The 25,343-nt window shown below is 63.7% G+C and overlaps 1 protein-coding gene across 8 annotated transcripts in view; it reads left to right on the forward strand.

Annotated features, from left to right (window-relative positions):
• LOC101557906 (contactin-4) overlaps positions 1–25,343 on the forward strand; it is a 584,043-nt gene that overhangs the window by 315,461 nt on the left and 243,239 nt on the right. For all 8 annotated transcript variants that reach the window (XM_055136085.1, XM_055136079.1, XM_055136080.1 and 5 more), the window contains one exon: positions 22,885–23,009. In XM_055136085.1, coding sequence (XP_054992060.1) covers positions 22,955–23,009 — 55 coding nt within the window. In that variant the 5' untranslated portion in view covers positions 22,885–22,954. The remainder of the gene's footprint in view (positions 1–22,884; positions 23,010–25,343) is intronic.

Raw genomic sequence — 25,343 nt, forward strand, 5'->3', positions numbered from 1 at the left:
AGCAGGGGTGGTGGCTCAGTGACCTGTCCCCGGGGGGACGGCGGCTCAGTCAGGGATGACCGTCTTGACCCCCAGGCAGGCCCTCCAGTAGCCGCCGTGGGCGTCGGGTTTCCCGGGGCCACTTGCTCTCCTCGCTGGGTTGCATCAGCCGCCTCCTCCCCGGCGGGACCTCGTTGCCTCTTCTGTCGTCAGCCTGGCGCTCCGGAAGCTTCCAGAAGGCCCTGGTGTGCCGGCTGCGGGGCCCTCCCGAGCCTGGTCATTGCGCTGTGCCAGCTTCCGTCCCTCCCACCCGGGAAAGCGCCCCCCGAGCAGGGGCAGGGGCAGTGGCCCCGTCCTGGGAGCCCCTCCGGAAGCCTCGGCCGCCCTCCCCCCACCCTGATCTCTGCTCCGAGGCGGCCCTCAGGACGAGGACAGGCCCCCCGGGTGCAGTTTCCAAGGCTGCCCCCTGGGTCCTGCGGGCGGCTCCGGGCGTCCCTGGAGCAGGGCCTGTCGTCACCCACAGGGGCCCTGGCACAGCTCGCCAGGGAGGCAGGCGTGGGCACGACTCGGGCAGATGATGCCACAGACCGGCCCGGGCACCCTGCAGGGCGAGAGCGTCTCCCGAGCTGGCCTTGGGGGCCCGCGGTCAGGAAGGCAGCTGGGGGGGACGTGCTCCCCTCCGGGGGGGCCTGCCAGGGGGGCCTCCCCTGCCCGCTTGCCTGAGGCCAGCGGTGGTGCTGCCCGAGTGAGCAGGACCCGAGCTGGGAAGGGGCCGTCCGGGCTGGACGGTGTCTCCGGCCGGGCACTGGCCTCAGTGAGAGGCGGCTGATCCCTCTGAGCGTTCCGAACTGTTTGTCTGCTCTCTCGAACCCAGGACCCGTGTGATGAGCGAGTCCTCTCCCCAGACCGCCACCCGTTCGTGGTCAAGTGGGACCTGTCCTACTTCCACAGTGCAGGGGGCCGTGCCCTCACCCCCGAGCCGACGAGCGCCCACCTTGGCCCTGGCCCTGGCCCTGGGCCCCTGGCGCGACGGGCTCCGCTCCGTGTGCACCGAAGGAGGCGACGCAGACGGGCCTCACGGCGAGGACCCCTCCCTCCATGGTGCCGTGCCAGAGCCACGCCCGAGGGTCCCTGACATCCCCTCACGGGGCCCTCACCGCCTCTCCACTGCGGGAGGCTGCGGCTGGTCCAGTCACGTGCCTGGTGTGGCCCCTGCGTGCCGGAAGGCCGTGGGCATCGCCGGGCGTCTGATTCCCCACGCCGGCTCTCCTCGTTTTGTGTAATTCCCTGCGTGGCCCCAGCGGTGTCACGGCCCGGGCTGGGGGCAGCCCCAGAGCCTCTCCCCGAACTGGCCACGCAGCCCAGCGGTGTCTGGTCAGCTCGGGGCCGGGAAGGGGACTGGGCGGACTCCAGGGCCGCACCCGGCAGCGCTGGGGCCTCGTGATGCCAGAGCTGCAGCCAGCTCGCTCCCAAGGCGTCACCGCGTCCTTGCCACCAGAGCCACGTCCAAGGCTCCCAGCTGACCCCGGAGCTGCCTCCCGGCCCGTTTCTCTGGGTCTTACGGGCCAGCCCGGCGTCACCCACTGGTCTGAGAGCCCCCGGGGGAGCAGCAGCTGGTCCCGGCGTCACAGGGAGGGGCGTGTCCTGAGGGGCGTGTTGGGCAGAGCTGCCCAGCTTGGTCCACTGCCCTGTGACCGCTCGCCACCCCAAGGTGCTGGGGATCAAGCCCTGGTCCTCACATGTGCATGGCATGTGAGCCGCCACGTGAAGCAGCTGGTCTAAAGCTCCATGCAAACAGATGACGTACACACAGGCGTATGATGCCTACGCACACGTGCAGGCACCCAGGAAAAGGGAGCCCGAGGCTAGGTGTGTCGACCTGCCCAGACGCGTGGAGACCAGAACCCAGCTCTCAGCAGAGCGTCCGTGATGCCTCCATCCTCGCTTCCACACTTGCCATTCAAGGTGCTCATTTTGATGAGAAAACTGTACAGGGAGGAGGGATCTGTGCCTGGTGCAGGGGTGAGGTGAGTCTGATGCTGGGGTGAGGCTATCTGCTTCAGGGATGAGGCGCACCTGATGCAGGGGTGAGGTGCAATTGATGCAGTGGTGAAGTGCGCCTGCTACAGGGGTGAGATCTGCCTGCTGCAGGGATGAGGTCTGCCTGCTGCAGGGGTGAGGTCTGCCTGCTGCAGGGGTGAGATCTGCCTGATACAGGGGTGAGATCTGCCTGATGCAGGGGTGAGGTGCAATTGATGCAGTGATGAGGTGCGCCTGCTACAGGGGTGAGATCTGCCTGCTGCAGGGATGAGGTCTGCCTGATGCAGGGGTGAGGTGCACCTGATGCAGGGGTGAAGTGCGCCTGCTGCAGGGGTGAGGTCCGCCTGGCCCGTGCTCTCCCCAGGAAATGTAGAACAGACAGTGAGGTGAGCGGGTGCTGTGGATCTGTGTTATTCCTGTCATACATGCCCCTGACATGGTTCTGCCACTGAAGACACGGCCCGGAGCCTCTGCCTTCCCGTCTCTGAAGGATAATTAGGTTGTTGCCCGACACCTCTGAAGGGCCTGTGGTGTGTGTGTCTAAGGAGGGGCGTATTTGCTCATGGTTTCCTGTTCTGGGGTTTGTCTTTTTTTGGTGGCTCCTGTGAGAAACAGATTTAGCTGAGCCGACTGCAATCACTCACGTGAGGGGGCCGTGACGGGCGCGGGCGCGAGCACAGCTGGCCGGGGAGGGGTGACGCCGCAGTCTCTGGCACTTTCCTCATCCTTGTCCTTGGCTATCGGGGGCCAGCAGGGTCCCGCCGCTCCCGCTACACCCGCCAGGCGGGGCCTGCTGGGAGCCCGGAGCCCAGTGCCCAGCCCTGCCCTGCAGGACGCCATGGCCACCGTCCCCGCAGCGCCCGGGGCTCCCCGGCCTGTGTCCAGTGTGCGGCCGGGTCAGATCACGGGCTGCGCCCGGGGGTCCCGCGGGACCCCTGCCCGGCTTTGAGCTTCTCTCCCCGGGGGTCTGGGCCGGGGCCTCCTGGCCCTCTGGAGCAGGGGAGCACCACTGTGCCCCAGCACCCAAGAAGACCCCACGTCCAGTGCCCTGTGCCCAGCTGAGTGCCAGCCCCCGCTCCCCCGGGGCCCGCGAGTCGGGGAGGGGCCCCCGAGGCCTGTGAGCAGGGGGGCCCATAGCCCTTCCTGCCTCCTGTCACCCGGGGCCCTTTGCAAGGCGTCGGGGTCTGTGGGGAGAGTGCCAACCCGCCACGTGGCACGGAGCCCGCGGGGACCAGGTGCCTCAGCCCGTGTCCACGTCGGGTCCTGCTGTCTCCAGGGCTTGGTTCCGAGGCGGCAGCCGCCCTGGGCCTCGCCCCAGTGTGGGTGGGGTCGGGGCTCCTAAGCGGTGACCCCAATTCTGGTGTCTGTCTCTGCGAGAAAGAGCTTGGCCTGGGAATCAGTGCTCTCCCCGGGACGCTGAGTCAGCACTCTCGGAGACAGGCCTGAAGGCGCTGACGGCCCCGGGGAGGGGGCCGGGCTTTGGGCCTGAGCAGTGTCCGGGCGGGCGGCAGCCTTGCGCGCTGGGGAGGGGCTTCACGGGGACGGCGCACGCAGAGTGTGGGGGGGAGCCGGGTGTGGCCCCGGCACCGAGTGCGAGAAACTCGTCTGTGTTCTCCTCGTCCAGGGGCCCGGGAAGGGCCTTCTCTGGGCGCGCAGGGGCCCCTGAGCAGAGCCGCATCAACCGGGGACCCCATGGCCCGTGCGTGTGAGCTGTGTGTCCACATGGGGGCAGGGGCTCTTCACACGCACTCCCCAGGCCCTGCTGGCTCTCCCCGGTGCGGGCTGTCCTCCCCGAGGCCCTCCCGGTGCCCAGCACGGCGGCGGGGAGCAGCGGGCGACCGTGGGCTCAGGCCTGCTGGCACAGAGCAGAGACGGCGCCGCCCCTGCCCCGTCCGCCCGCCGCTCTCACCTCTGCGCCCCCAGCCGGGCGGCCTCGGGCTCCCTGAGTCGTGGGCGCCTGACTGCCAGCCGTGTCCACACGCCATGTCTGGGCACACGCACCCGTGAGCCCGCGTCCCGCTCCCGACTCAGAAGTCCTGGCGCTGCGCGTGGCAGAGGCAGACACGGCCGGCGCCCGAGGCTGGATGTCCGCCACGACCCCCAGCGCTGCCCCCGGCGTTTCCCCGGAGTCTGCCGGCTTCTTTCTCGCCCTTCCCTCCCCTCCTCCCCTTACTCCGTCCCTCTCCTTCCCTCTCCTCTCCAAGGGAAACCCTGGGGGCTTGGGGGAGGCCCGTGTCCCGTCCCCCCCCACCCGTGCTCCCTCTCCATGGCCACTGTCGGCCTCCTCCACCCCCCACTCGTGAGTCCTCCTGAGCCCCTGACCGTCCCCGAAGGACTTACCTGGTGTCCACCGCAGCCCTGTCGGGGCCTGCCCGACCCGGAAGGCGGGTCAGAGTGATGAGGATTCCTGAGTCCCGTGTGACAGGGTGACAGGGTGACGGGGTGACGGGGTCCAGCTGGGATGTGGAGAGTCCACTGGGCTGTCGGAGAGCACTGTGGGGCCGAGCAATAGGACGGTGCGGGGAGGGCGTCTCCCTGGCATGCAGCCCGCCCAGGTTGGATCCGCAGCCCCCACACAGTCCCCCAAGGCCACGGGCGTGATCCCCAAGTGCAGAGCCAGGAGGACGCCCTGGGCACTGCAGGGTCGTGTTGAAAACCCGACCGCTCCCCCCAAATAAAAGTGTTGTGCAGGAGAGCACCGCATGTGTGGGTCACGCTGCTGTGTGCCCAGGACCCCGAAGGTCTGGAGACCCCTGGGCCTGAGGACACGCCCCCCGCACTGCACTGCCCCACACGGCAGCCTCAGGGCAGGTGCCCTGGTGCACGCCTCTCTCAGGCCCCGAGCACTCTAGGGGCGAGTCACCTCAGGGTCACAGGAAGCCCCTTCATCTACTCAGCCTCTGTTTCACGCATTTTTTTTTGTTTTTTGGGTCACACCCGGCGATGCACAGGGGTTACTCCTGGCTCTGCACTCAGAAATTACTCCTGGCGGTGCTCAGGGGACCCTATGGGATGCTGGGAATCGAACCCGGGTCGGCCGCGTGCAAGGCAAACGCCCTCCCCACTGTGCTATCGCTCCAGCCCCTGTTTCACGCATTTTTACATTTTTATTTACTGGGAAAGAAAGTTCCTGAGGGGCAGAAAGCTGGGACCCTGGTAAGGCAGAGGTGCTGGTCTTGCAGACGCTGATCCTGGGTGGTCCCTGACTCTGAGGCCACCAGCATGAGCCCCAAGCACAGAGGCAGGAGGCAGCCCTGAACTCCACCTGGGGTGGCCCAAAACTAAGGAAAAAAGAAAAAAACAGATATGTCCGTGCCGTGTTGTGTCTGTTACTCTGTTTCCATATTACTTTGAGCTTCTTGTATTTTAAAGTACCAGTTATCGTATAAAGCCTATACCCCCTGAATATTAACATTTAGCGATGATCCCTAATATTTACCGTATTGTCAAGCAATTCCTTTTCTTACAGCTTAAAATCTCTGGAATGTACGTTACAGTCCCATAGACTGTCATAAATAAGCAATAATCACCAAACTGAGGAATAGATTTATGTTTCCTCTAGAAAATGGTTTCTGTTAATAATTTTCCAATTAATGGAAAATGATTTCCGTTAGATTTATCCGTAAGCAAGGTAATAGTGAAACCGACTAATTTGGGATGGTGATTTGTTCTTGAAATTTGCATACTTAGGGTAGAAAGCAGCAATAACAGAATAAGATTTAATTTCACGCTGAAATTTGGTCAGCGGAAGTGAAGCGTTTTCATCCTCTGTATTTGGAATATATTGGCAAAGGCGTAGTCTCACGTCGGCGTCTCGGAGTTGCGAATTGGGCATCTGCAGGAGATGTTTCGTCTTCAGGGTCCCCATTGGCTGATGCTTCTCAATTGGGGGTCTTGTGAAACAAAAATAGATTTCCTTTTGTTTCCCCGTTGTGTTATTTCCCGCATAGTATCTGCCTAACATAATAAACTTTAAATCAAGTTTATTTGGAAATTTAGACCTTTTGAAGTGGGTATAAATCACCCAAGAGCGTCAGCATGAGGCACGTGTGGGTTGCTGACTCTTAGGAGCAGCCTGGAGTTTCTGTCTTTCCAGACGCAAGACGCGGTGGACTGTGCTGGTTGTTGTGACTGTGATTTCTTTGTGTCTCTGCTCGACCGAGGACATCGGGAAGCTGCTGTCGGAGCCGAATGGAAAGATCCCCGAGCTTTGCTCCACGAGGCTTAGCCCCCCAGGTTCCCGCGACTCTGGAATCTTTGCGGTTGATTGTTGTGTTTTAGTTTGGGTCTTGCCTCCTCTGGTCGGAGGTGGCGTGAGCCGGAAGCGGCTGTGACATCTGCTCTGCTCCCTGGTGGTTGCACTGTCCCCTCACAGCCTGGCGCCAGCTCAAGGTCATTACCATTGGTTGCTGTTTTTTTTTAATGTTTTGCTTTTGGGGTCACACCTCGCAGTGCTCAGGGGTCACTCCTGGTATTGCTCAGGGGACCGTAAGAGATGCCAGGGATGGAACCGGGTTGGCTGCGTGTGAGGCAAACCCCTGCCCGCTGGACTGTCGCCCAGCCCCTGCAGTGGTGGTTCTTCTTGTGGATTCAGTCCCTGTCAGGAGACAAGGTTCTTAGTGCAACAGACGCCTCCTGCACCCTCACTGTGTCACCAGCGGCCAGGTCTGGTGATGAAAGGGGAGGAGCCAAGGTACCTGGCGGCCCCCACGGGAGCACAGACTCCCAGTCGGGCAGTCTGCGGGTGCCGCCCGGGAGAGGGTCTTACTCGACAGGGAATGAGCGTGCGGTCCGCCGGGCTGAGCCTGGGATGCTGGACCAGGTGCTCCCACCCGGCTTGCTCGCCCGGTCGGCACCCGCCACTGGCCTGGGAGCTCGAGGCTGCTGGGTGGTGCTCATGGATTGCCCGTGCCCGGCAGACGGCGGTCAGCGTGCCCAGCAAGGAGCGTGGCCACGAGGCAGAAGCCAGAGGCTGAGCGTGGGATGGGCTCCCTGTTGGCACCGGGGTAACGGGGGCACGTTTGTGTCGGCTGTGCCCACGTCTCAGGGAACCCTGAGTTATTTTCAGACACAGAGAAGTCCCGCAGCTCCAAGAAAGTTGCCAGTCCTGCGTGTGCCGTGTTTAATAACTAATCTCGCAGCAGAAATGGAGAGTTCAAAAGAACGTTTGCTGCAGCGACATGTTATCTGCTTTAATCATCTCTGTCCGGGACTTACTCGGCCACTTCTGTTCCGCTCTTGGCTCCCTGGGACTCGGGAGGGTTGGTCAGATCGGGGAAGGCAGGGGGAGAGCGAGGCTGCTGTCTGCAAGTGGGTCACCGAGTGAGCGAGTGGAGGGTGCGAGCGGGGACAGATGCTGAGACGGCAGGTGACAACTGGCTCCCGCACGCCAGCCCGGCCAGCCAGTCTGAGGTGCCCGGAGCAGCCCTGCCCATGGCCTTTGGTGCAAGACGTGTCTCAAGAGCTTCTCGAGAGGTTGCTGGGGGCTCCGGCGGCCGCCGGCCTTCTGGGTCTTGGCCTCCAGTGGACAGGACGGGATGGCACTCATGTGACCGCAAGTCCCAGGCGTGGGGGACGCCGCCGTCAGCCCCCACCGTCTTCAGCCTTCGCGCTGCTGGTGGGGCCGGGAGGGAAGCTCCGGTCTCCGGGCAGGAACTGGACCGGGCGAGCAGGGTCAGCGAGAGGGTCGCTGCAAGTCCAGAGCACTTAGCACCCTCCCTCCCGCCAGACAGGAGCAGGGCAGGGAAAGGGGGGGGATTTGAAATTCACTCACTGCGCCTGACACAATGTATCGTGCATGTGTCACATGCAATTTCCTCTGGATTCCCGGAGTCACTCTCGCAGACATTTGGTTTCCAGTTAATTGGCAGCCCGTGTCACCGGGAGAGTCCCTGCACTCGGCTCGAGCCGGCTCTGCGGCTGCTGTCAGGGCCCTCGAAACGCCACGGGCGACTGTGGAGGAGGCGAGCGCTCCCTCCACTCCTAATTAGCCAGCAGCGGGCAGGGACGCCCACTGGCCAGCTGCCGGGCACCGCTGGCCAGCGCTCTCCTTCGCCACTCCCATGTTCACCTCTGTGCGGGCGAGTCGTGCCACTGAGGACGCGACACGGGCTTCAGATACCGGTGCCAGAGCTTGCAGCTGTCACCCGGCTCGGGGCAGCGTGACACCGCGGTGCCCCCGTCAGCTCAGGCCGGGCTCTCTGGGTCCCTGTGTAGACGCGCCTGAGGTTGGCAGCGGGTTGAGCCGGGCGGGGAGCGGCCTCTCTGCCCGGGGCTTCTCCCGGGTCTGAGCCCCTGGCGGTGGCCTGGGGCGGTTCTGAGAGGCGCGGTGGGCAGGGTGGGCAGGGCGGGGCTCCCCCAGCAGGCCCGGGGGCCGGGCTGTGAGGCCTGTCCGGAAGGTGGGGGGAAGGAGCACCGGGACCCCAGCTGCAGGGCGAGCATCTAAACCTGAACTAATCTCCCGAGTGCAGGACTTAAGCCTCTGCATTTTCTGTTCATGGTGCCCAGCCACCGCCGGTGTGGGTGGGATTCTGCTGGATGTCAGCTTGAGAGCGCCTGAGGTTTATTTCAGCGGGAGATGAAGGTACAAATATTTCCAGAGTAGTTTGGGGGCGGCCGGACCGACCCGCAGCACGCGGCGGCTGCCTGCCGGGGCCTGTGGTCTGGCCCTTCCTCGTCTCTCGTCAACCAAGGGGCAGAGTCACCTCTGGGGTGGGGAGCCAGACGCCGGGCACGGCCGGGGGTGCCGCGGGCCGGGGTGTGCGTGCTCCCGGCCGGGACGGGGCGCCGGGGTGTGCAGGCGGCTCTGCGCTTCCGTGGCACGAGACGCAAACTCCACGGGGGCCCGGGGGCTCCAGCCCTTGACCTTGGAGGGTGACCCGGCCACGCACCGTGGTCCCTCCGCTGGGCGCCTTTCTGCAGGTGTGGGGGGCCGGACACCCCAGCTGGGCCAGCTGCGGGGGCCCCCCGAGAAAGCTGCTGTGGGCTCCGGTCCCCAACACTGGCAAGACGTTCCTTCTCCCTCCTAGCAGGCATCCGCGCGCCGGCTGTTAGCTCGAGGAAGAGGGGGGCCGAGTGCCGAGCTGAGGAGCAAACCCAACCCCCCCGCTGCCCTCCCTCAGCCGCGGGCAAGAGCACCTGCCCGATGGGGGGACGGAGCCCTCAGAGCAGGGGGGGCCTTTAAGAGGCAACGCAGGGCGAGCACCTCCTGCAGGCGGGCGAGTCCTCCAGACCCGGCCGGCCGCAGCCCTGGGTGGCCTCGGCCCCAAGGCCCCCGGGACTGGGCAGACAGACAGTGGGCAGCCCCGAACCCAGCTCATTGACGCCCGCTTGGCTCCAGGGCACCCAGGCGGGATGATACCTGGATGTCAGGTCTGGTGCAGTATCAGGTGGACAGGACTCCTCCCTGCCCGGTCAGGACGGCCAGCAGCCCTGCAGGAGCCCTGGCTCACGCCTTGGCCCCTCGTGAAGAGCACCCGAGACAGGGGCGGGAAGTACAGCTCTCGCTCTCCCTCCTCTCTCCCTCTCTCTCTCCCTCTCTCCCTCCTCTCTCTCTCCCTTTCTTCTCCCTCTCACTCTCTTTCTCCCTCTCTCTCTCCTTTCTCCTGTCTCTCTCACTCTCTCTCTCTCTCCCTCTCTCTCCCTCCTCTCTCCCTCTCTCTCTCCTTTCTCCTGTCTCTCTCGCTCTCTCACCCCTCCCTCTCTCTCTCCCTCTCTCTCTCTCCTTTCTTCTCTCTCTCTCTCTTTCTCCCTCTCTCCCTCCTCTCTCCCTCCTTTCTCCTGTCTCTCTCTCTCTCTCTCTCCCTCTCTCTCCCTCCTCTCCTCTCTCTCTCCCCTCTCTCCGAGCGCCGGCGGGAGGGGCACTCAGCATCTCTGCAGGCTTGGCCTCTCTCTCCCAGGTCTCACCGCCCGGGTGCCCCGGCAGCTGAGTTCTCTGCCCAAATGGGGACCGAGCCCCCCTACCCCCGGGCCACCCCGGGACAAGCACTTTTCCTGAGCGGACTCGCAGCTGCACCTGGGTCTCATCCCTGTCGCTCACCTTCCCGGGGTTCCGTGCGACACCACCACAGACCGCCTCGAGCCTGTCTGTCTGTCCGTCTGTCCCTGGCCCTTGATCCCTCGTGCCCTCGCAGGGGTGAAGCCATCTCGCTGGTTCCCTTCTGATGACTCCACAGTTCCCTGGGGTTTTTCCACTTTGCTGCAAGTGGCAGATTTTTATCTCGGAAACTTGCTGAGTCGTCACCTGCCGCACGCACGCCCCCTCCCGGGGCAGCTCCTATCTCCCGCCGTCCATCACACGCCCCACACGGCACTGACCCGCGGGGCACACGGACTGCAGAGCTTCCTAGAGCATGAGGAGCCACGCCTGTCCCCCCAGGTGGCCGGCCCTGGCCTCAGTGCCCCTCCCCCGCCCGTCCGTGCCCGGTCGCTTGAGCTGCTCTGCCGGGCGGCACCAGCGATTGGACCCACCTGCCTGTTCTCCTGTGTGCCTCTGTATGTGCATGTGTGTATGTCTATGCGTGTATGTATGTGAGTCTCTGTCTATGTGTGCCTCTGTATGCATGTATGTATGTCTATGCATGTATGTGTGAGTCTGCGTATGTGTGTGTATGTGTGTGCATGTGAGTCTCTGTGTTCTCTGTGTGCCTGTGCGTGTGTGTGGGTGTGTGTGTGTGCCTGTTTGTGGTGTGTTCCAGATTCAGTCCTTTTGCACACAGTGTGCAGATTCTCCCAGTACCGTTTCTTGAAGATATTTTCTTTTCTAAATTCTTTAGTCATTATTTCTCGTCATACAGTAAATGTCTTAGGTTCTGGATGTGTAATTTATTCTAAACCTTCGATTCAATGTGTATTTTATTCTAAAACTCGGATGTTCTCACGATTAGTGTTTTGGAATATAGTTTGTAGGGTAACATTATGCCTCCTTTTCCCTCTTTTCTTTCCTCTCCTGCTTTAACTATTTGCACACGTGGTGGGCCATGTAAATGTTGTCGTGCTCTGTTCTTTTCCATTAAAAAATGTCCCTGGACATGTGAGTGGGCTTGCTCCGAGTCTGCTCTTTGCTCTTGATGAGAGGGGCTGTTGTCAAGCCTTTTCCCCACGTGGAGACCAGAGGCCTTCCCGTCTCTTGAGGACTTGCCCCGTATCTTCCGACGGCGTCCTGTGGCTTTTGTTGTACGCTCTCTCACCTTCTTTCTTAAATTAATTCCTAAGTATTGATTTCTTTTTGATACAGTTGCACAGAGCATTGTTTTCCAAATTCATTTCTGTTTATTGTTTGCCTATAGGAATGCAACGGAATTTTGAACATTGATTTTCTAGCTCTCATTTTGCTGTACCTGGTACTTCAAAACCATTGTTGTTCTCAAGTTTAAGGTTCCCGAGAACCTTTCTGAGAGCAGCTATCCATTTTCCCTCTCGAGCTCAGGTTCATGAATCTGAGCCCGATACTGTAACCCTCATAAATCTCCGTCTAATGCCCCACTTGCCAATAGTCATGATTTTTATGGCAGACATTGCCGTTTCCCCCTTTTTGAATTATTCATTGTTCGGACTTAAGTATTTTGGTAAATGAATGACGAGGACACAGTTGTCAATGCTCCGCTCCCCTGGGGGAAGGTAAGAGGATTATTGTCTGTGATCCTGGCCAGCTCTGGCTCCCAGCATATTTGTATACAAGGCTGATCTCAACAATAACGAAACATTGGAATGGGATATCACCAGCCGTCGAGAAAGCCGCGTGAGTTCTTTCATGTTACTTGGTGGGATCGTCTTAGTTGGACAGAGCAGAGACGCCGCTATGTTTTGGGGGTGCTGCAGCCTCCCAGTGCCGGCCGGTGAGGTGTTTGGGGTGCTGTGTCCCACAGCCCCGTCGCAGCCGGACACTTTGTCCTTCCTTCGGGGCGTCTTGGTTCTGTGCTCAGAGGCGGAGAGGCCCCTTCACCCGACTCTGCCTGCTCCTCTCAGACGCCCGCTCCCAGGGGCCGCCCAGGGCTGCTTTTCTCGTCTTTCCCGAGGGCGGGAGTGGCCCACTGTCGAGAGGAACCAGCCTCTTCCCCTCCGTTTTGTTGTTGTTGTTGAGCAAAACCCTAGAAGGTTTTTAATACAGAGAGCGACTGAGTGTGGGTCAAGTGTTGCATTAACTCTCAAAACGAAGGAGACGGCTCGCTTAATCGAGATCCTGTCCAGTGAGAAACATGCTGTCCTGCCCGACTTCTGCGGGCTCCACACAGACCAGGACGGCGGCCCGAACACCCAGGACAGGCGCAGGTGGCAGGGACGGAGTGTTGGGATGGTAGATGCTGCGGATAGGTAGATGTGTGTGCCTGGGTTTGTGTTAGCATGAGCTTGTGCGCACACACACATGCATGCACACACATGCACACACACATGCATGCACACACATGCACACACACATACACACATACACACACATGCACATGCACTCATACACACACGTGCACACACGCGCACATACACACATGCACACACACAGAGTATTCCTTGGTGCTAGTCCGAGAACAATGGATCGGAAAGTCACAACAGCCAAATCTTGGACTTGGGTTTATGATCAGCAGGAGACAGTATTTCTGCATCACCGACATTACTTTGGAATAATCAGAAAACGGTTTCGGAACGGGGGAAGGAAGGACCGCCTCTTCCTTTGTCCTCTAGGGGGGGACTCTAGGGACATGCATTTGTCAGCAGGTGAGAGTTTGGGGCAGTGTGGGGAGCAAGCAAACCCCCCACTCGGGGCTGGGCAGGCTGCCACGGGTGGGTCAGCAGCCCCTCGTGCCCTTCGCCCCTGCTCGGACTCGCTGACCAGCCCACCTGCCTCCCCTGGGCCAACCGTGTTTAAGTTCACATTTCAGGCTTCACAGAAGCTGTCGCCCGCATCCCACACGTGAGGCTGTCTCGGGGAGGGGCTGGGCAGGAGCAGGACTTGCGCCCCAGCACTGCAGGTCACGACGCCCCTGGCCTTGGGCCCTGCACTGCTCTCCGGCCGCTGCTCTCTGCAGGGTGTGGGGGCTTCCCTGAGTGTCGGGACAGCTTGATCCTAAAGGGGGAGGAGCAGGCCCAGGGCACGTGTCCTGGGTCCCAGCCCCTCGTGGTAGACTCTCCCAGGAAAGCACTTTCACACACGCGGATCAGCAGGAGCAAGACCTCGAGGTATTCTGCCAAGTCCCGCTAGCGCAGTACTTGGAGATGCTGGGTCGGGGGAACCCCAGCCTGTGACAGGACAGCCGCTCTCCCCAACCCACCCTGCGGCGGCTGCGTGAAAGATAAACCGTGGCGAGTGGGCACAGGCCCCCGCCGAGACGTGCAGGGGCTGTGAGCGTGCAGGAGCGGGAGCAGAGTCGAGAGCAAGCGCGGGGGTCCCCGAGCCCAGCGGGGGGAGACCGGGCCTCGTCCGCACACAGGTGCCCTGCGGGTTGGGGTCTGTGGGAGCCGAGGCCTGTTGCTTTTACGGTGAGGAGAAGTGGCCGGTGACTGTGCGTCCCGGGGGGGCGTCCCCGAGGGGACAGTCGCAGCTGGGTGGGGAGAGCCAGGTGCCGCCCTCAGACCCCTGCCCGCGACGCGCAGGTGGGTGTGTGCCAGGGAGATTGGGCTCGGCCTGCCACTCTGGGGTGAAACGTAGAGAAGATTCTGGAAGGGAGGGAAGTGCAGGTGGTGGCAGAGCAGGACGGGGCCCGGAGGCGGAGTCCTGGACGGCATCTGCTGTGCCCACTCATGTTCCTGAGCGGCGTCCAGCCGGCGCGGGCTGCGTCGTGCCGAGGCGCCCGTCGTGTCAGGCCCACGCTCTCCCACAGGCTCCCGTCTCGGGGTGCCCTGGCGAGCGGAGAGGGGGGTGTCCCCCCTGCAGGCCCCTGGGGCTGCCCCGGGCGTGGCTCCCCGAGCACGTGGGCCGGGGGAGGCTGGCGGGTGAGAGCAGCTGGCGACTCTCCGAGGGAGGACTGAGCCGTCCCCTGCGGCCCGCTCCGGAGCTTCCAGCCTGGCAACGCCGCAGACGCCTCCGGCAGCTCTGGCCTATAAGATAAGCCCCAGGACACTCGCGTCTTGCCCCCTGGAGAGCGGACACAGTGTGATGCGTGTCGTGTCGGCGCAGGGCCGGGGACGCAGCGGACGCAGAAGCCGGGCGCAGCGTCCGTCAGGAGCCTGGGAGCTGGGGGCCGGAAGGACAAGAGGGAAGGAGGGAGGTGGCGAGCGAGAAGCAGGGCTCAGGCGCAGCTTTTGATTTGAGGAATTGGAACCCCTGTTTCTGCCAATACGGCGCCGGGAGTTTCTGAGGGCTGAGTTTGCGTCTGTTTCCTACGCAGCCAGTGACTGAGCCGGTTCATTCTAGCGACGTGGAGAGTGACTCAGGAAAGGCTGTCATCAGCCCCAGCAGCTCGTCCAGCTCGGTCAGTCCCTGAGTTCGATTCCCACCGAACTAAATAAAGTAATAATATAATAATAATACTGCAGCCTGGTCCAAACCAATAGTCAAGGTAGTTGAATTGGGTGCGTTAACGTTTGAGGAGACAGAACACAAAATCGTTCACTGGAGGATTTAAAGCTGTGTGTTTTTAGTAACTGCCAAACTTGAACTTAAGAAAATAGGTCGTCCTGCAGACATGGCCAGGAAACACCCCTCACCGAGCCTTCACCCAGTGTCCCGGCCCTGGGCCCCAGGAAAGGCACAGGCATGGCCAGGGGGAGTTCTGGACTCTGGTGCTCTTAGACATTTTCTGTCCAGATGTTTAAAATTCCTTCTGGTGACGGTGTGTTTACCCGTGCCCTTTAGCTTCCTGGTTCAGGAGTGTGTCTTGAAGGGGTTTCTGTTTCACACAGAAGGTGGGAAAGTCCAAACATCTCCCTTAGTCCACGTTGCAGGTTAGGAGACTCCGGTGCTCGGCCCGGCCTCGGGGAGGGGAGGACGGCTCTTGCCATGGACGGCTCCCTCCTGCCTCTGCACAGCAAACGTCCTGGCTGCGCGTCCTGCTGATCTTCGTCTGCCAGAGTCAGATCCCACGGAGACGCCTGTCGGAGCGCAGGAAAGAGCCGAGTATCTCTGCAAATCCTGGGATCAGCCGCCGCGTTGGAAATGACTCGCTAGTGAGCATTCGGCTCTCACGGCCAGCCCTGGGGCCGAGCACTGGACCAGGCCTGGGGGGAGGGGTCTCTGTCCCTGCGTAGAGGCTGACACTTTCCCGGGGGCTCCCGAGCCACACTTGTCCCTCTAGTCACCGCTGGACGAGAAGGGACCCGGGGAAGCTGCGAGGGATCGCCACGGCCCTTGGTGACGGCCAGGAGAAACCTCGGAGCTGCCTGCCTCAGTTCCCCAAGCAGACCTGGCCTGGGGCTTCTTCTTAACGCCGGCACATCTGAGAGTCCATCATGTAGGCGCCAGTGTCCAGCTCACCCCGGGCCCCTCTCCAGCCCGCCGGCACATCTGAGAGTCCATCATGTAGGAGCCAGTGTCCAACTCTCCCCGGGCCCCCTCTCCAGCCCACGCTCCACCCACCCTCATGGAAACCGTTTCACATCCCTGGGCCTGTCGCTGGTGCGGGCGGAACAGAGCGTTCAGGTGTGAATGCGCTTACCTGCAGGTGGGCCCCTGGCTTGCTCCCTGGTACCACCCACGGCCCCTGGCAGGTGAGACCCCCGCCCAGCAGGACTCAGCACCCTCCCGGCCCTAGGCCGAGTCTCCCCACGGAGGCTGAGTTCCCGGTGTTGGTCCCTCCCGCCCGTGGCCGCAGCTTCTTTCCTGCGGCCCCGTGTTGGCGCCCCTGTGGCCCGACCTGCTGCCCGGCTCCCCGTGGGTGGGAGGCAGCGTCTCCCCGGGGGCTGCTGGAGGAGCCGCCTGATGCCGGCCTGGCCTGCTCAGCCACCACCCGCCGCCAGCGGCGTCTCCTGGGGCCTCCACTGGCCCTCACCACCCGCTGCCCTTGGACACACCCAACGGTCTTTTGATTCTTCGCCGTCGAACAGTCGCGCCGGAATGAAAAGTCTCGACGGACCGAAGGGGCCTCTGGCGCTCGCGGGACACGGGGTGCCGGGAAGGAGGCGCGCGGCCTGCTCTGGGCACCGCTCCGGCTCCCACGCAGATGGCGGGGCAGGAGAAGGCACCACGAGAGGGGCCACGCACCCGCCGTGCCGGCAGCCAGTGGCCGCGGACACAGCGCCCTCCTGGGCAGCGGGCTAAGACGCAGGGGCACAGGTCACGTGGTGCTCGGTGGCCCTGCGGGACAGTGGGACAGTGGGACAGTGAGGCAGTGGGACAGTGGGACAGTGGGGCAGTGGGACAGTGGGACAGTGGGGCAGTGGGACAGTGGGGCAGTGGGACAGTGGGGGCAGTGGGACAGTGGGACAGTGGGGGCAGTGGGACAGTGGGACAGTGGGGCAGTGGGACAGTGGGACAGTGGGGCAGTGGGGCAGTGGGATGTGGGACGTGGGCTGTTCCCACACACTGTGCCTGCACCTCTGCTCCTGTGGTGGCGCACACGCGTCTCCACGCTGCATGCACGCATGTCTGTGTCTGTGGTGATGCATGTGTGTCTCCACACTATGTGCACGCATGTCAGTGAGTGTGGTGGTTGCACACATGTGTCCATGCTATGCACACACATGTCTGTGAGTGTCTGTGGTGGCTGCATGCATGTGTCCATGCTATGCACATGCATGACTGTGTCTGTGGTGGCTAAACACCTGTCTCCACGCTGTGTACATACATGTCTATGAGTGTCTGGTGGCTGTACACGTGTCTCGATGCTATGCACACATATGTCTGTGTCTGTGGTGGCTCACATGTGACTGTGTGCACGCACGCCTGTGGCCGACTGGGGTGGTCACTTACCTAAGCATCACTGGGAGGGCTGCTGGCCTGTCCCCTGCCCAGCGCGGAATGTCCACCTGCATGTGGGGCTGGGCCCCATCCGATCCCGAGCTGGAGCCCTCGTGGGTTTAGCTACAGTGGGGAGGACGGGCAGAGCCCAGGGGTCAGCGAGGGCCTCCAGGGCCCAGCCCGTGCCCAGAGCCCGGGGGCTTCTCCCCTCCCTGGTTCCTGACTCTGGGGTCGGGGCTGCCGGCCTCACTTCTGTGGGGGACGCAGCGGGGAGAGACTGGGGGGGGGGCAGAGCCATGGAGGCCTCGGGGGTAGCAGGAGGGTCTGCCGCGGGCCGTCCCCTTGGCCCAGGAGGAACTGGGGCCGCCCGGTGCGGCCTTGGGTCCCAGCCCGGCATCGACAGTTTCTCCCAGGAACGTCCCTCCTGCTCTCTGGCTTCCCTGAGTTCCCTCAGCATCTCAGTGACCTCTGAGCCCCCCGGAGCTGCCTCCTCCCCCCCGCCCCCGCCCCAGGGTGTGGCCACGTATCCTCTGGGGGCCACGGCGGTGCCCCGGGTCTCCAGGAGGCAGGACTCGGGGCATGGGCTTGCTTGCTGTCCAGCCCTGCGGCCTCTCCAGACCCCGCACTCTGCTCGGGGGTCTCTGCTCCTGGGAAGGACATCGTCGAGATCCCAGTTGTGGGAGGGCCCGGCCCAGTTGAGCTTTAGCCCCCACATGTCCCTCTGAGCTATGGTCGGCCAGTCTCACTGTCTAGACGACAACCAACTGTTAGAACCTTCCAGAACCTTCCAGACCAGGGCTGGGCTCCTCTGCCCCACAGTCCCCGGACTCATCTCCTCTGGGTGGTGGCCCAGGAGGACACGCCACTTACCCGTCACTCGCACGTCTCCCTGTCGCCGGGCTTGTCCCCAGCCTGGCCCAGGACTGGGTGGCCAAGCCGAGGCCCGTGTCCTGCCTCGCCGCCCTTGGCGTGTGCCCACCCCGCGGTCATGCCGTGTGCCGCAGGCGGGCTGGGGCTCTGGTCCCGTGGCACGGCTGCCCGGTAAGCAGAGCGCGGGCAGCTGGTCTCGCCCGTCAGTCCTCGGCTGCTGGACGCGCGAGTCGTGCCTCCCCTTGGCTGACCTTGCGTCCAGGCGACCAGAGATTCCTGTGGCCGCGTGTTGGGGCTCCGTCAGCCGTGGTTTACTTGGGAGTTTGGCAGCAGCTCTGCAGCCTGTGGCCGAGGGCCACCAACGCGAGGGGCTGCTGAGAAGCCGGAGGCTGGAGCTCCCGGGGTCTAGGGAGCGGCCCGGGGGCAGGAGAGGGGAGAGTCCAGGCTGATGCCCACGGGGTCACCGCAATTTCCTAACCAGCAGTTGGGGGTGCTCGTCCGTCTGGGTCCCCTCTCCTCACCAGCCTCCGAGCTGTTCTCGCCTCCCCGTAACAAGCCCATGTCTGATGCGGTGACCCGCAGGGTTGAGTGACCCCTGCGACGTCAGCATAGGAACTCCGGGGGGGGGGGGTAGGCGTCACCCCAGAACAGAGTCCTGCCACAGGAAGGCGGGGAGAGTCTCATTTCCCGAACCCTGCCTGATGCCGTCCGGGCTCCCTGCAAAGCCTTGGGGGGCTCTGAGACCCCCATCGGCTGGTGCACGGGGAACAGGCCCTCAGCACTGCCTTTTACCTGGTGGGAGGGGCCAGGACCAGGGCTGGCGTCTTTGCACTTCCTGCCCTGGCTCTGATCTACTTTCATTCCGATTGTTGCTGTCGGGGGCATGAATGAAGCTGGACAGGTGTTCTAGAGCAGGGTGGTTCCGAGCGGGTGTTCTAGAGCGGGGGCGGTGCCGGGCAGGTGTTCTTGGCCGTGGGCGATGCAGGAGGGTGTGCCAAAGATGCGCTCAGTGATGCATCGGGAGCAGCCCCGCGGCATCTTTAAACATCACCAAATGTGCTATGAGGAGTGGCTGGCGTCATTCTTGCCCAACAGAGGGGGGGAAAACTGGGGGCGCGTGTTTGTTGCTGTTGGGGCTGGGCTGAGCCACACCTGGCAGTGCTCTGGGCTCACCCCGGCCGGGCTCGGGGCACCGTTTGTGGTGCCAGGGTGAGAGCCTGGCGGTTGGTGTGCGAGGCCAGACCCCGCCTCGGCCCCTCCCTCTGGCCCTGGGGCTAGGTCCTATCTTCTGTGCTTTGTCTTTGAAATGAGAATAATATCGTCCACGAGAGGGTCTTGCTCAGATGACCAGCCGTGACTCCCAGTGGGGCAGCCTCGTGCCGGCTGCTCTGTAGAGGGTCACGCGCACTTCATGGCATTCCTACAACTGCCTCGTCTCAGCGTTGCGTGCGCGTTTGGTCACCTGAGCTTTCCCTTTGCTGCAATGTTGGCTGCATGGAACTCGCGCTCAGAGCCCGTGGGTGTGGCGGAGGCTTCCAGGCCTGTCCTACGCCCCTCCGGCTCTGACGCCTCTGTGCTCATGCCACACGGCCAGAGACGTGACCTGTGCCCACTGGGGTTTTAACTGAGATATAAAGGTTTCCTAAACTGGTTTTGTGAAAAGGACTTCCTGTTGTGATTGACATATGGGCCATGTAAGACCTGCCAGGATGCCAGGCCGCATGTGAGAAGCACTCGGGTCCCCGAGGAAACGAGGCACTTATTCATCGGCTCGAAACCCAAGAGCTCCCGGAAGGAAGGAAATAGGAGCAGCAAACATGGGCCCAGGTGAAAGCTTACTCGTCAGACGATCGAGCTGAGTTCAGACTATGGAAGAGCCGAGTGTGAGCCTGTGTGTAAGCCTGTGTGTGAGCACATGTGTTAGCACATGTGTGCGCACATGTGTGCACACGTATGCGTATGTCTGTGTGCATATGTTTGCTCTGGGGGCTTATTATACACGTGAGAGCAGAGCCGTTGTTACCCACCAAGGAAGCAGGCGTGCGGGTTACCTGACACCCCGAATCACAGGGTGAGCTCACCAGCCAACGGTGAGCTGCTCTGTGGGTGACTTTCCCCCGAGGCGGCTCCCGGGGGCAGGAGCGTTCCGTCTCCGTGGATGTCTCTGTGACAACAGTCACGGCTGAGGGGTCTCTGCGGGGCCTGCCGCCTGGGTGTGTGGCTGAGGCCAGAGGGACCGGGTGGAACTGCACCTGCGCCCCGCATCGGGCGGCCACGCCCAGCTGCCCCCGTGTCAGCCGGAGGAAAAGGCGACGTCCTCCGAGCAGCCGGGGGTGGGAGACTCGGGCGCAGAGACGGGGCGGGGCGTCATCTCTGCGTGAGGGACGCGTCCCCAAGCTCTGGGCTCCGGGGTGGGGCCTGCTGGGCCTCACACTGCCCCTCCTCTCAGCCCGAGGGAGCCAACAGTCGCCCGAGCCGGGACCCGCTGCCAAGACTCCCCGGGGTCGGCTCGCGGCCCTGTGACCCGGCCTCAGGGGTCAGGCCCGCAGCCGCTGGCCTTCCCTGTGCCCACTGCGTCTCGGGGACAGGCCCAGCTTCTAGGGGGTCTCACCCCTCCCCTCAGCCCCGTCCACACACTCTCGGAGCCTGGCCGAGCTCGGAAAGATGCGGGACGCACCCCTTCCGGAGACAGTGCCGGCCGGGGAGAGGGCGGACACAGGGCGGCGGGCTGGGTTCCTGCTGCCCGCCCCATGCTGGCCGGCGGGAGATTATCTCAGGAACCCCCGGGCAACCTGCAGGGCTGGGTCCTGTGGGCAGACTCTGGCCTCACCCTGCACACACGCGCACACACACACACACACACAGGAACACACACAGTCACACATACACTCTCTCACACACACACACACACTCTCACACACACACACACTCACACACACACACTCACACTCACACACACACTCTCACACACACTAACACACACACTCACACACACACACACTCACACACTCTCACACACACTAACACTCACACTCACACACACACTCACACACACTATCACACACACACTCTCACACACACTAACACACACTCTCACGCACTAACACACTCACACACACACTCTCACACACACTAACACTCACACACTCTCACACACACTCTCACACACACTAACACACACACTCACACACACACACACACACACACACACGCACACACCTGGGCCTGTCCAAGCACCGGGGTGCTGCCTGTGTGGGTCCCCGAGGCCTACAGGGGCACTCTGGGGAAGCAGCTCTCTCTCCCCGGCCTCCCGGCCCCTCCCAGCCCCTCCCGGCCCCTCCCGGCACCCGAGTGTTCGTCTCTCTGCGGGTTCCGTGCGCCGTGTCCCCCTCCAGCCCTGCCCCCGGGCTCCACGCCGCCCACGGTGACCCGCAGCTCACCCAAGGGAGACCCAGCCCCGCCCTGCTGGCTGCACCCCAAGTGTTTGCAACTGCGGTGTTTCAGCAGAGCAGAGGGCTGGGCCCTCAGCTGCAGGAAGGGTCAGGGAGCCCTGGGGTGTCCTCCATGACTATCCCCGAGCCTCAGTGGGGTGTGAGGAGCACTGTGCTGAGAGCAGACTGCAAGAGCCCTGTGTCAGCCCGGCAGGGGCGCCAGCCGTAGGGGGATCTGCGAATCCCCGAAGGTCAGCGCAGTGGGAGAGACACGGTACCAGGCCCGGCCGGCCAGCTCCCCGTGTGTCAGGTGCTCCCGACACCCCCAGCATAGACATGTGCTACAGCCCTCGGGGTAGACAGGTGCTGTCGGGCCCGGGTCCTGGCTGGTGCAGAGACCCTCCCGTGTGCAGCCAGGTGCCTCCCTGGAGGAGGTGTGGGGTCGTGGCCCTCCCCCTCCCAGCCTCACCAGCCGCGCAGCCTCCGGAGCGAAACCTCCGTCAGGTAATTGGCTCCATGTCGGAGCATTGTAATGGCTCCGAGAAACTGCTTAACATTGTAGATCAATCCCCGGGTCCACGGTGACATTTCCCTGGTGTAATTAATTATTAATACCCTGATCATTTGCTTAAGACATTAATAGTTCCCATCGATCAACCCGTCCTGCGGCTCTGCCCCGGCCCGACGCCACACGGGGCCAGAGACTGTCTGGCCGGGGGAGGGGAGGCCGGGGGAGGCGGGGGGAGGCCCCTCTAAGGAAGCTTCCTTGGGCCCAGGGCTCGGGTGCCCGCAGGAGCTGCCCGCAGGGTCCTGCCCCCGAGCGGGTTCCCCCGGGCGGGAGAAGCGCCAGCAGGCAGCGCCTGGGTCCCTGCGGGGCAGCTCCCGTGGCATCGGGCCTGGGGGCGCAGGGCAGAGCCAGGCCTCCCGTCTGCTGTTCCACGAGGCCCCTTGCTGATCCCGGCGTCCCCGCACCCTCCGGCAGCGTGGAGACTGGGGGGAGCAGGCAGGGGGGCAGATCATGGCTGTTACCTGCCCCCGCCCGCCCGCCCGCCCTGCAGCTCCTCCCACGGCTCCGGGCTGGCGCCCCCCCCCCCCCCCCCGCCCTCCCCGGCGCGCAGCTCTGGCGTCTGCCTTGTTCTCTGTCCTGTTTCGAGACGCCCTCGATGCTCAGGGCTGGCCCCTGGCTCTGCGCTCAGGGTTCAGTCCTGGAGGGCCGGGGGGGTCCCTGCGGGATGCCGAGTGGGAGCCGGGTCAGGCACGTGCCAGCGACACCAGGTGTTTCTGCGAAGGGCACCTGCACCGCGCGGGGACACTCTCTTCCTGGCAGACCCCCGGGCCTGAGCCCGCCGGGTGCTGGGACACGGCGTCCCTGGGCTGAAACCTGAGGGGCCTGGCGAGTGTCCTCGCGGGCTCAGCCTTAGTTGAGAACGTAGGGCTGCGGCCCTAGCCCGCCCCACGCACACCTGCCGGGCCGCGTGTCCCGGCCAGGCCTGGCCAGGTGCTCGGGCCTGACCCTGGGCGTGGGGGATCCCAGGGCAGCTGCCGCCTCCAGACAGGCCTCCTTGGCCCCCCTCGGGCTGCCCTGCCCTGCCCTCTGGCTTCGGTCAGCCCAGTGCCGGGGGCCTGTGAGACAGGGCTGGGCCCCTGGCGTGGGGGCTGGCAGCTCCCTGCCCGCCGTGACCCCCCCTGCGCTCGGAGACGCCGCGTTCCCTGACCGGCGTCTCTCCTGTCTCTCCCCAGACCGCCCGCTGAGCCCAGCCTGACCGGATCCTGCTGCCCCAACCCGCGCCCCGTGGGACCGCGAGCCAAGATGCGGCTGCCGTGGGAGCTGCTGGTCCTGCAGCCCTTCATGATGTGCCTCGCAGGTAGGTGACCTTCCGGAACTTTCCCCGCCAGCAAGGCCAGCGAAGTCTCACAGACGTGCTGGCCAGCCGTGCCCGGGAGAAGGCTGGAGGCCAGGAGCGTGGGTGCGAGGCTGTGGGCTGGCCCCCGAGGCTGTGGCCCCGAGCGCGTGGCTCCCGTGGCGTATTTCCCGTGGTCCCCCCGCAGCGCCTGCGAGGGCCGTGTCCCGGCAGGGCTGTGTCTGCCTCCTGCTCCTGTGAGACGCGGCCCAGCTGTTGTGTCATTGCACGTGGTTGTGTTTGTTCGTCTCTGCCCGGCACGGACAGGCACGAAAGACCAGTGACACACGCAGAGGGTCAAGAGAAGCACCCCTCGGGGGCCTCTGGGCTCGTGGGGGCCCCAGGAAGTTCCTGGGGATATTGGGGGCCCGTCGCAGGAGACTGAGGGCTTGGCCGGTGAGGCGGGGCAGGGAGGAAACCGGGCCCAAGGGATTCTGACGAGGCTGAGAAACGCTGGCGTGGACAGTACCCGCCTGGACATCAGCGCTGGGCGGCTGGAGCCGCGTCTGTGCCGCCCGCTCGAAGCTCACTGGGTCTTCGGGACATGCCCCGTCAGCTCTGGCTTCTGGGATCCAGACGCAGTGCTCGGGCTTCCCGGCTCCGGGGGGTGCAGTGGGGGGCGAGGTGTCCAGAGGCGGCGGTGCCCACCACCCAGCGCCCGCCTGCTTGGCCCGCTTGCCAGCCGCGCCCAGCCCAGGGCTCACCCTGACGGCGCTGTGTGCCCACCACGCGGGCTGGGGGTGCCTCTGTCAGCGGCACTGCTGGTCGCAGCAGTGGGCCCGGGTGGTCCCGGTTGCTGGTGCCGGGAGGAATCTGTGGTTGATGGAGGCGCTCGATGCCGAGTCAAGTGCCGTGGGCACGGGGGCTGGGCAGGACGCGATTCCCTGGGGCTGGGCGGCTCTGTGGCTATGGCACGTCAAAGGGGCTCCTTTCCTCCCTCCCTCCCTCCCTCCCTCCCTCCCTCCATCCATCCTTCCTTCCCTCCTTCATTCCCTCCCTCCATCCCTCCATCCCTCCCTCCCTCCCTCCATCCGTCCATCCTTCCCTCCGTCCCTCCCTCCTTTCCTCCCTCTCTCCCTCCTTTTCTTTCCCTCCTCCCCTGCCTCCCTCCCTACCTACCTCTCTCCCTCCTTCCCTCCCTCCTTCTCTCCCTCCTTCCTCCCTCCTTCTCTTCTTCCTCCCCTCCCTCCCTCCCTACCTCTCTCCCTCCTTCTCTCCCTCCTTCCTCCCTCCTTCTCTCCCTCCTCCCCTCCCTCCCTACCTTCCTCTCTCCCTTCTTCTCTCTCTCCTTCCCTACCTCTCTCCCTCTTTCTCTCCCTCCTTCCCTCCCTACCTATCTCCCTCCTTCTCTCCCTCCTTCCCTCCCTCCTTCCCGTCCTCCCGCCCACAGTCGCTGCCACGTGCCAAGGCTTTGTCATCCGTGTCCTTTTCCTGGGGGACTTTCACGCTTGGTCTGACTCACATCTCTGTTCTTGTTATCACCAAAGCTTCAAAGAGCAAAGAAGGGGCTGGCGCGGCCGAAGGGCAGGGAGGGCGCTGGCTTTGCACACGGCCCTCCAGACACCTGATCTGGCCCCCTGAGCCTGCCTGGAGTGACCCCTGAGCACAGAGCCAGGAGTCCTCCCTGAGCACAGCCAGGTGTAGCCCAGAAGGAGAATGGAACTTCTGTGGAAGGAGAGAGGGGCTGGGGGTGGCACCTTGGTTAGGACGCAGGGCCGGCAGGTGCCCTCCCAGGCTTGGTCCCCACACCCCCAGGGCCGGCTCTGGGGAGCCCCAGCCCCATCGGGGAGCCCGGGCAGCCTGGCACCGCCTCTCCAGCCCCTGCAGCGAGGCACCGCGGGACCCCGGGAGCCATGGAGACCCCTGGGGAGCCCCGGGCCCTGGCAGAGAAGATCCTCCAGGCCACCGGGTCAGCGCCAGTGAGACTCGGGCTGGGGCCGGGGTTGCAGGCCCAGCTGGGCATGTGCCACATTCGCGTCCCGACCTCGTGCTGCCCCGACAGCTCGTGGGCCTGCCGCGGGCCCAGACGTGTGCTGTGGTTGCTGCCTGTCAAACACACGTGTGCACTCCGTGCAGATCTCGCAGCCAGAGCCCTGACTGCCGCCCTCTGTCTGACCGTGGGGGGGGCCGGGGCCGGCGCGCCGGGAAGGATTCTGCCCTCCACTTTGTGTTCCGGCTGGCCGGGACCCCTCACGTGGCCGTGTGCTGGCACCCACCCCGGGTCCCCCCGGGAATAGCGGTTGTGTTCTGTGTCGCTTTGTGTGTGTGACCCGTCTCGTGGCATTAATATTCTCTTCC

Source organism: Sorex araneus, chromosome 4 (genome assembly GCF_027595985.1).
Source record: "Sorex araneus isolate mSorAra2 chromosome 4, mSorAra2.pri, whole genome shotgun sequence".
In the NCBI taxonomy this organism is placed as follows: Eukaryota; Metazoa; Chordata; class Mammalia; order Eulipotyphla; family Soricidae; genus Sorex; species Sorex araneus.